Source organism: Labrus bergylta, chromosome 2 (assembly GCF_963930695.1).
Source record: "Labrus bergylta chromosome 2, fLabBer1.1, whole genome shotgun sequence".
Lineage (NCBI taxonomy): Eukaryota > Metazoa > Chordata > Actinopteri > Labriformes > Labridae > Labrus > Labrus bergylta.
Genome location: NC_089196.1, coordinates 701234 through 712621, shown reverse-complemented (window position 1 = coordinate 712621; position 11388 = coordinate 701234). Strand labels below are relative to the sequence as shown.

The 11388-nt window shown below is 39.8% G+C and overlaps 1 protein-coding gene across 1 annotated transcript; it reads left to right on the top strand.

Annotated features, from left to right (window-relative positions):
- The first annotated feature begins 229 nt into the window (after positions 1-229).
- Positions 230-1147, top strand: tcima (transcriptional and immune response regulator a). Its single transcript, XM_020657878.3, has one exon. The coding sequence runs from the start codon at positions 358-360 to the stop codon at positions 658-660; it is 303 nt and encodes a 100-aa protein (XP_020513534.1). The 5' UTR covers positions 230-357; the 3' UTR covers positions 661-1147.
- Positions 1148-11388: the final 10241 nt, after the last annotated feature.

Sequence of the window (11388 nt, the reverse complement as noted above, 5' to 3'; positions counted from 1 at the left end):
TAATAACCCTTAAGAAAGAATGAGGTTGTCTTTTTCCAGTTATTGGAGTAGCTTGTAGCTGTCTTATAACTCATATTGGAATTAATTTAATATCCGTGTTTGAAGTATTCATTCGTTGGAGAGCTGCTGCACTAGACTCTCATACGTAAGAGGCGGGGCTTAAGCATGACGCTGAAAGTGCGTCCAGGTTTAGCAAACCTCCCACTTTGACTATAAATACTCTGCATGAGCGAGCTCGTGCGTCTGGCTCAAAGTATCCGGGGACGCGCCAATGAAACAGCGGCCACTTGATATCTCAGCTATCCGTGTTGCAGGGCCGCTCTTTGGGGCTTTGAACCTCCACAGAAGAGAGATAAAATGTCGACCTTTTCTTCATCTGACTGTCGCCGCGTCAGCCCCTTCGTCCGCGGCAACAAGTTCGACACCGCGCACCGCAAGAAGGCGGTGGCCAACATTTTCGACAATGTGAACCAGGACGCGCTGATGAGACTGTTCCAGAAAACGGGCGACATGAAGGCAGAGGAGAGAGTGAGGAGCATCTTCTCTTACACGCAGGACCCGGAGGAGACGGCCCGCGCGCTGATGGCTCTGAAGCAGCGGAAAAAAGACAAGTTCCTCCAGATCGCGGGGATGCTGCGGCACCTGCTTCAAATGCGTTGACATGTCACAGCCTTTGTTTGCCGAGACACAAAGGTGAAAACAGTGCAGAGGTGCAGTTCATCTGTCGCCTGGAGGGAAGCTTCGGGTGCGGAGGAGAACGCGCACCCGGCCGCGGGGATGGCGATATGCGGCGACTCTCGCGTCACGGACCGGTGAGAGCGGAGAGTCCGGTCTGGAGCTAAAACGGGCACAAACAGCCTTCCTTGAGCCTTGAATAAAGACACATTCCTGTGGAGACATGACTGACTGTGAACCTTTTATAGGTGCTACTACTGTATTGATCGTGGCGCATGCAGTTCCGAAATGTGACTTAATGCCGGTGATTTGTTTTTTTTTACATGGATGCCTGTCCTGCACACATGCCTTGTCTCAGTTTTATTTAAAAACTTCCTTTTAGTGGCCACTAAATCGTTGTGAAAATTTTATAACGATGATTTGCAAGAGGTGTTCCTTTGTTTGTCAATTTGAATAAATTATTTTTTCTATACGATGGTTTAACAATGTTTCTCCTTATTATGACATTGATACCTTTTATTTGTCATCCCACTAATATTATATGTGGTGCATTCTGTATACGCTAGTGGCAGATTCATTTCTACAGACTTTGGCTTCTTTCTGGTTCTGTAATGATGTGTTCATAAACCCCTTTGACCTAAAGGACTAGGGCTATAAAAACTACAGAATATTCTGATTAATATCTGGATCCATTGTTGAATTAATTTTCTTCTTTTTTTGCATTCTGACAGCCTTCATGTATATCATCACACTGACTGAGGAGATAGGGAAACCCATTCGATTAAAACAATCCAAATCAACATAGAAATGGGAAACATCACATCCAATGCAACAATCCGTGAAGAGGACCGAGTCATAGTCAATGATGAGGTTCACTTTTATTTCATGTCTGTGTGTAAATGGTCGGTTCTGATGCAAAGAGCTCTGAGGGAATAGATTGACTCATGAGAGGATGTGGTTAAGCTTCACCTCCCCTCAGAGGGCTGTATATGCTGCATCAGACCAGCATGAACCAGTTTGGGTGGGGAGGGGGGTGTGGGGGGTGAAATGCTTTCTCCTCTCAGCTTGTTTGTGCTGGAGTCTGTTATGATCTCTTTCTCAAGATAACAGTGTCTCTGTTTCTCAGCCACTGATTAATCTGCTTTTTATTAATGTTATTACAAAAGAATAAATATCCCCTCTGTTATTCAAACTACATTTACAGGCCATGTCCAAACCCTGGGGTATGTTTTACAGCGTTTCATCAGCGGTTGGCTTAGCTTCACACACAGATCACTCGAGTGTATGCCTGCTAATCTGCTTGCTGTTGAAGTCCCTCTGCCGGCTCAAACCAGTTTCCTGAGTTGTTGTGCATGATGACATCTGACTCGAGGCACTCCCTGTCTGTGCAGTGTGAAGCTCTATTAGTCAGGGGGGGATAATCATCTGTACAAACTACAAAGACAGCTTTTTACTTTGTGTTATAGATAGATAGATATGTTATTGATCCAGAGGGAAAAACAAAGGCTTGACTGTGCCTGACAAAGGAAAAGCTACAATAATGGAATTCTTAAATTAACAAAGAGTAAAATTTATAAACCATGTGAGGTTTTTCTTTTGAATCATAATGTGTTTCTCAATTTTTGCACCAAGCTAAGCTAACAGCTGCCTGGGATTCTATTATATTTATATAAACATTTGTTTACTGAAACAAATGATGTAACTTTGTTTTAATCAGATATTTTGCTTCTTTTATTCTCAGGTGTCCTTTTATGTTTTGCACATGTAGCATACGACAGGCAGCTTTTTCTTTAAAGCAATCCATGCAGAAAACATGAATGCATGATTGTAGTTGACCATAAGTTGTTTTGTTTTTATAGGCCAGTAGATTACTGGCTCTTTGTCTACTTGGAAGCTATCAAAATAATAAATAATTATTTGAATGAGCATTTTAAAGGTCATTAAAACACAGCTCAGTGAACGGTTATTTATATTTATCTTTTCTTGCATAATGCAGTATGTGTTAAGAAAGAGAACGGAGAGCTGCTTGAATTATCAGCTCAGGGAGTGGCAGTACACTCATTCCAGTGCAGACCGGTTCAAGCCAAGGTCTATGATGAGGAGCTAAGAATGATCTGTACTGTACTCAGGTTTATGATCAGTCAGCATTCATGAGAGAGAGAGAGAGGTTTTGTCGTTCAAAGGAAGCACATTATGGAACAGCCTACCACTCTGTCAGGGAATGTCCAAGCTTTGCCTCTTTTAAGGGTCATCTGAAGTTGTGGCTCAGAACAAACCAGTTGTGTGACCATATCTAACCATCCTCTTTTACATACACACATGTAATTTACCCCAGTACCAATACTGTTACCAATACTGCGTACATAAACACTAAACACATGCTTACCCTGTGCAATAGTATTCACATGTCTGTGTATTCAAGCTGAGTACAATAGAGCCATGTGCAATCACAGCAGCACTTTAAAGTTATAGACCCCAGGGCAAATGTGCAATTAACAACAGTACCTGTTAATGATGTGCAAAACTCCAGCACTGTGACACTTGACCTCCCTTAGAAGCACTTTAAGGACTTTTAACACTGATAGTCACTTTACACTGGTTCGTTCTGAACCAGTCTATATACTGGTTTAGTAATGAACAGTATATGTTGTTGTTTTGTCATTACTTGTTGTATTGGTTCTGCTTGTCATTGTGGTTTTATGTAACTGTGTCTACCCAACCTGCCGAGGGACTACAGATGGAAATGAGCCTATGGCTATAATCTGGTATATTTACATGTTTATGTTCATTAATGTGCACTGCCCCTATTTTAAATAAATAAATGAAATACAAAAAAAATGGTTTCTGACAGTGATGTTACATTTCCCAGATGATTAAATGATCACTTAATGATAGAAACTGTCCTTATCTTGTATGAATACAAACTAACTGCATCAGTTGTGCTTTTTGTCTAGACAGACATCTAAATGTTGTGATCTTTAGTGGCCTCTGCCTTTGTTACTCTGTTTCCTTGACAGTCTGTTCATTGAGTTTGAGTTTGTGTGAGATGGGTCCCTGGAGTTACAGCAGAGTCATGTCCAGGGCTGGGTCAGGATGGGGGCCTCTATTGTTCTCATTTCTCTGTATCAGAGTGTACTGTTTAATTGTGTGTGTGTGTGTGTGTGTGTGTGTGTGTGTGTGTGTGTGTGTGTGTGTGTGTGTGTGTGTGTGTGTGTGTGTGTGTGTGTGTGTGTGTGTGTGTGTGTGTGTGTGTGTGTGTGTGTGTGTGTAGCAGCTCCAGAGAAATCCCTTTCCTGTGTGGCGCTGGAGGTTCCTTATGGGGCCGTGCAGTCTGCGGCCCTACAGACAGGCTGTCTCGTCACAAGGCCTTACCATTGTTCTCTGTGCCCCTCACTCCCTTTTCTCCTGTTCAGTCTGCCAACACACACCAACCCCCTCCTGCCCCGCAGGTGCAACTGATCTATCACACAAGGAAGGAGGAAGTTCAGCCCTACAAACAATAGCACTACGCTTCAAATTTGAAGGTTCATAATTGTCTTTCTGTTTGTGGCAGCTAACTTTAAGGAGCCATGTAAATCTGTGTAACCATGGTGACCCTGTTGACTGACCTATGGGATTCTTCTCTTCATCTAGGAAAGATTCGATTTAATAAGGCTACTGTTGACTTTTTCATCATAGACCATAGAAACCACATATACAGTATTGGAAAGCAGCTGTTCTTACAGAAATAATAGAACAGCATTCATTCATAACAAGTTACTGTGTAATTTTACATTTACATTATTGTATTTTTTACATTATTCTATTGTATTGTGTAATTTTACATTTACATTATTGTATTTTTTTATTTAAATGATGTAAATATGTTTGATCTGTTTCTTAACTTCTATTTTTATTTTTTATAAGTATATTCCCGTCCCCTGTTTTCTGGAGCTGCTGTAATGCACAAATTTCCCCCACGGGGGATCAATAAAGTTTATCTTTAGCTTTATCTTTATTTTAATAGAGGATTGTAGTAAATCCCCATGTTAACAGTATAGGACGGATATTACACTTCTGTTTCAATATCAATGCGTTAAACTATTCACTTTAGTGTTCTGGCAGTGGTGCAGGTAAACTCTTTTCTCTGAACACACATGCACCTTTAAATTCAGCTGTCAAGCTTACTGTTTGACTTAGACAAGCCTGACCAACTTCACAAAGACATACTATATACAAAAGCAGAAAGTGTTGAATGGTAAATGTTTAGACACTAAAGACCCATGTCTACACTAAAGACTACAGTAGTTGCTCGTTTCTGAACAAAGAAAGCAAATATAGTTCACATTAATGCATTTCTTCAGCCACAAAATCATTCAATAACCTCAGTTAAAGTGCATTACATCAATGTCAATTCAAATCGTTTTTAACCCCAACCCCGTACAGTGTGTGCCCATGAGGACAGATAACTAATCAGACCTATTTGGTTTTTTAAACCGTGTTCATCTCTGCTGTACTTAGAAAGGTGTAATAGCTACTGATGGTAGATTGACATTTGAACAGGTTGTCTGATGCTTCAGATCTAAGGATCATAAAACACTTGGTTTACACAGATTACTTCAGAACGCTAGAGACTATTGAAATATGTGTGTGTGATTGGTTGTCTGTCTCTCTATGTCTGCTCTGTGATTGGCTGGTGAACAGTCCAGTGTGTAACCCTGCCTCTCGCCCAATGGCAGCTGGGATAGGCTTCAGCCCCCCTGCGACCCCGAACGGGAAAACACGGTATAGAAAATTGATGGAGTACAGTAATCTGAGCAAAGAATGGTCAGAAAAAATGTGGTCTAAGGACTAAGTAGGAGCTGCCCAAAGAGTTAATGATGGAACAACTTTCTCAACAGAACCCTGAAACCTACAGTCTGCATTTGCTTAGACCAATGACCATTGAACTGGTTTAAAACCTGCTATAAAGTAATTCAGAGAGAGCTGCAGAGAGTATAGCAGAGCATACCAACTGCTTTAGCCAGGCACCCTAGGACCTACAGTTAAGCCTATTAGCAGATCAGCTGTCAGCCACAACAAATGTACCACACTGTACTGGGGCACTGTACCTCTTCTGATCAGGCCTTCTCTCACAGTTCAGGTATTCTCTCCCTGAAAATTTTGAATTTTAGTGCATGATCCTTAATTATTGGTACAGACTAAGACAAAAAGCGTTTTCAAAGACAGACAGATCCTTTTTTAATTGAATATAGGCCTACTTAATTAATCCCAAGGGAAATTCAACTTTTCACTGTTATTGTGAGCCTTCACACACATATAGGCCCCAAAGCCATAACAGGACTCATGGTCTTGTCACAGGTAGCAAAAAACAAAGAAGAGGATCCAAGTGCAGACTACACAACAATAGTGTATCAGACAAAAAGACCAGAAGGCAAAAACACAAAAGCTTACTTTTTCCAGTTCAAGTCCAGCATCAGGGCTAGAGCCCAGGGAGCAGCAAAGTTCAGGTGTCTGTTAGATCTTAGTGCTGCTTTTGACACCATTGACCATCGGATCCTGTTGTACAGACTGAAGCATTTGCTTGGAATTACAGGGACTGCTTTAAGTTGGTTTGAATCCTACTTATCAGACCGATCTCAGTTTGTACATGTTAAGAATGAGTCCTCTATGCACACTAAAGTTTGCCATAGAGTCCGACAAGGTTCAGTGCTTGGACCAATTCTCTTTACATTATATATGCTTCCTCTGGGAAATATTATGAGGAAACACTCCATACAGTTTCATTGTTATGCAGATGATACTCAGCTTTATGTATCAATGAAGCCCGATGGCACCAGTCAGTTATGTCAGCTAGAAACGTGCCTTAAGGACGTTAGGACCTGGATGACCAGAAATCTTTTGCTACTTAACTCAGACAAGACTGAAGTTATTGTGCTAGGCCCTAAGAACCTCAGAGAGACTTTTTCTAGTGATTTGACTGTCCTTAGTGACATCAGACTGACATCTAGCACCACTGTTAGGAATCTAGGAGTTCCTTTTGATCAAGATATGTCTTTTAGCTCTCACATCAGACAAGTTTCAAGAACAGCCTATTTTCGCCTCCGTAATTTATCCAAGATCAGGAATATCCTGTCGCAAAATGATGCAGAAAAACTAGTTCATGCATTTGTTACCTCCAGACTGGATTATTGTAACTCTCTTTTGTCAGGGTGCTCTGGCAAGTCTCTAAAGACTCTTCAACTGGTCCAGAACACTGCAGCTCGTGTACTGACCAGAACCAGGAAATGGGACCACATCACTCCTGTCCTGGCTTCTCTGCACTGGCTCCCTATACAGTCTAGAATAGAATTCAAGATCCTTCTTCTCACCTACAAAGAGCTAAATGGCCAGGCACCATCCTACCTGAAGGAGCTACTAGTGCCGTACTGTCCCTCGAGAGCGTTGCGGTCCCGGAGTGCAGGCCTGCTGGTGGTACCTACAGTCTCCAAGTGTACTATGGGGGGTAAAGCCTTCAGTTATCGGGCTCCTCTCCTCTGGAACCGCCTTCCAGCCGGGGTCCGGGAGGCAGACACAGTCTGTATTTTTAAGAATAGACTTAAAACTTTCCTTTTTGATAAATCTTATAGTTAGTGCTGGTGTAGACCAGCTCTTAGTTATGCTGCTATAGGCTTAGACTACCGGGGAAACTGGCACCTTGAGCTCCTCTCTCTCTCTCTCTGCATATACAGTACATCATATTACTGCATGTTTCTATCTGTAAATCTCAGTCACTAACCACCTACTTTCCTGAGAGCTTTTGAGCTCTCTTAGGCTCCTCAAGATCGTTGGTTGACGGCCTGCCAGAACATGAGTTATGAGTTGACGCTATACAAAATAAATTGAATTGAAAAAATTGAATTGGTCGGCCTCCAGACAGGCAGATCAATTCTGGGGTAGACAGGAGGTTTCAGTTTAGTGACTGACTGAAAAAAGAGGCAGGTGTAGGTGTGCAGGGCTTCTAACGAGGACACAGGATCCGGCAGGACCTCTGATGAGGCATAGGGCCTCTAGAAGGGCCTCTAGCAGGGCCTCTAGCAGGACCTCTGATGAGGCATAGGGCCTAGCAGGACCCACACCAACAGGAACACAGTAAGGACTCTGACAGGTAACCAATAGTACCTAATTGTACCGAACAATTACCTGTAAAAATTGATGATCATAACTACAAATCAGAAATACAACCTTTGTTCTTTCCCTAATGTCAGTTAGTTAGTCCTAGATGCCTAGGATGGGGAACCAGGAGTCACAAAGACCCCAATAGGGAAATGGGACATGGGATTGTTTTGACTACATTTTTTCACTCAAAGTGTTGTTTTAATGAAAAAATACTGTTAAAAGTCGTTCCAACAGCAATCAATACAACGGGCAGGATAGCTGAGAACCGTGGCAGGAGGGGCCATCAAATGATCCTGATGCCTTCCAAATGAAGCCTTCAGAGGAGGGCATGACAAAGAGAGAAAGCAGAAGCAACTGTCATTCCTCAAGGAGAAGAAGAGCTTACAACGGTGGACCCTCTAGAAGCAGGATAGGGGTTTCTGGCACAACTTCAGTAACTAACAAGGCTTGAACAGGTGAAAAAGCTCCAGCAACATTTGTAGCATGAAGATCAACCTTATTAACTTTATCTTCATTAACCTTATTAGAACGACTCGTTTCAGCTTGTAGCCTTCATCAGGGCAATCAAGAAACACACTGCAACAACATTTAAATAGAGTAGGTACAAAAGTTTTAAAAAATTACAAAAACATAAATATAACCAATCATATGCATCCTGATATACTGTATATCTGCCAAGGTGGGCTGGTAGTATATTAGACCAATGAGCACTGATGAGGAGGGGCGTGTCCAACAAAGGCATGAATAACACCATATATGGTCAATAAGTTGGACACAGAGATCTTTAACAATGCTACAGAAACAGAAAGAGAAGAACTACTGTTACTGAAACAAATATAAATCATGGTATTTTATGTTGTGGTATTTAATAATGTGAGGTATATTGGCATTATATGTATATTTTTTAAAAGCGATCGTCTTTGGCCCCAGTTTGGCCCCCTCAGTAAAAGTGGTCTAGAACCGCCTATGATGCAGTCTTTAGGAGTGTGTTGTTTGACCTACATTAGTTATGTCACAAGGACATTTTATCTTGTACATCACAATTTTTGATTGGAAGATAAATCACAATTTTTGATTGGAAGATAATAAGTTTTTTTTATTTCATGCATTTCTTTTACGTGTTTATGAATTTTAGGTAAAATGGCTCAGTTTATTTCTACATCACGATGTTGACGTAAAAACACCCATGAAGTCAAATTGTGATGAAAAACAGTTTTTCACTGTGAGTGTTACTTAAAATTACTCCAAAAATCTTTTCTGTCAATTCTTTAAATCAAAACACCACTTACTGAATAACTATAGTGTGGCAAAAAAATCATCCAAATATCTTTTCTGTCAAGGTGTCCTGAGTTCTGTGAACAACTGCTTTTCTGAGATTAACAGCTGAAGTAAGTAAAGTAACTTTTTGCAATTAAATTCAAAGAATACTGAGATCATTTTAACAGGACCACGACTCATGACTAAGGAAATACTGCCATCTGCTGGTTCTTTTATTTTAACCAGGGTTGCTGCTGAAAAAAATCTGTCGTTTGACAGTGAATTAAATTTTGAGCAGCAAACAACACAGCTTGGACAGTCTTGTTATTATCATCATCTTAGAACTATTTGAAAAAGTCAACCTATTCTAACTTTTTTACAAGACATGTACATGCAGAACGCCAAGTGTTGTTTTGATTTACAAATTGACAGAAAATATCTTTGAAAGAATTTAAGGGTACCATTTAAGCAATATTTTATTTTGAAAAATCTATGACAGGTGACAAAGATCTTTCAATGGATTCTTGTTCCTCATGTCCCTGGCTGTCATCCTGAGAATTTTCAGCAGATTTTACTGTATAGTTTTGGAGAAAAAATAAAGGTAAATTCTGCTCAAATTTTGAATACAAAATAATAAAAATAAAACCTGATAAATGACACATCACAAAAGAAACACCAAAAACCAAGCAAAAAACATATATATATATATATATATATATATATATATATATAACAGCCACCATGGGGAACAAATGGGCCATTTATTGGTGGCTAAATGGTTATGCTAATTGTCTCTCCTGTATGGATTCTTTTCTTTGCACAAATTGCAATCCCACTCCGCAGTGTTTACGTCTTGAAATTTTGCGCTGTCCATCTGATGGCACTCTGCGTGGAACCATCTTGAACAGCTGTCACACTGAATCTGTAAAAGTACAAGTGGTTAACCTTTACTTACAAAAAAGAAAATTAAAAAATGCATTTTACTTCGACAGAAAGTTTATCTATGGTTTAAACGTTCTATTCTTTCAACACAAATCGTACATGTCTATTGTTTTGGTCATATTTCCATTTGTCAGTTATAGTTGTTGATAATCTGCAAAAACATAGAAAGTCACAAACTACATAAACAAACATGTGTATCCATCAAAAAACAACAAATAAAACATAAGATGGCCTTACCCAGTCTGTGATGGAAGGTCCTGGAGTGGGTGTTTTGGCACAGTTGCTTTCTGTGTTAAACACTAATATAGACATTTTCATTTTTAATCTCAAGTAGTGCAATATCACAACATAATAAAATATTAAGAGAAGCTGTCACACACCCGATGCTTCAAGCATTGTTTCAGCCATGGCTCTGTGTTCAAGTGCCATGTCTTTTGTTGGGGAGTTCTGGAAATGCCTCCATGACTGCCTTTGCCATCTAGTAACAGAAAATGGGTAAAGTCAATTGGATAAATGTTTTACGTTTATTTTATTTTTAATTGGATAAAAGTAATTTCCAGACTGAAAATAACTCATGCACACAAATCACAAATCTGAAAAAATATGAATTCATCTATGTATTTTTTTCAAAGCACGTATTTCAATAAGTAATTAACAAAGGGTACCATGATAACTATAACCCCACAACTGTTTCCGTCCTGCTGAACTGGCTGTTGCATAACTCCTCCTCTGAATTTCACATCCACCCAGTCGCTCTTGTTGTGGCAGGTCCTCCTCATTTTAAAGAACTCACTGTGTGAGGATGATATATTATATGTTTTCTATACGTACGTCCACTTTAAATATGTGCACAATATAAAAAAGGTCTGTAGTACACATATAAACACATAACTCTATTCATCTACTTGTTAGTAATTGATATTCATCTCCACTTCACATGTAACTATGTAACTTCCCTCTTAATACTCTTCCCTTACAGCCTTGACATTGCATAATTACCGGAATCTTTTTGCTGCCAGGTCTGAGTCAGCCTGCTCTGCAGAGTCCTGTGATGGATCTACCAAGTACACTTTGCTGGTTTCTGCATTGATATACTTAAATCAGAAGAATTAAATTCAGTGTTATTCCAAAAGAATATTCAATATATTAAGAAAAACAAAAAAATCTATATAACTTTAAATAAATATGAGTGCTGTAATTACCAACTACAAACTTCCAGTGTACATTTCCAATGTTCACTGTTACGACCCCTAAATTAATGACTCGTTTTTTACCGGGAGTCGAACATAAATCAATCAGAAATTAAATCATTTTAAAGAAAAGGTTTATTTTTTACAATCAAACAACAAAACAACAAAACTACAAGCTGAAAACCTG

Excerpts from the sequence above, each read along its gene's own strand:
- tcima (XM_020657878.3), top strand. The coding sequence starts at position 358 with ATGTCGACCTTTTCTTCATCTGACTGTCGCCGCGTCAGCCCCTTCGTC.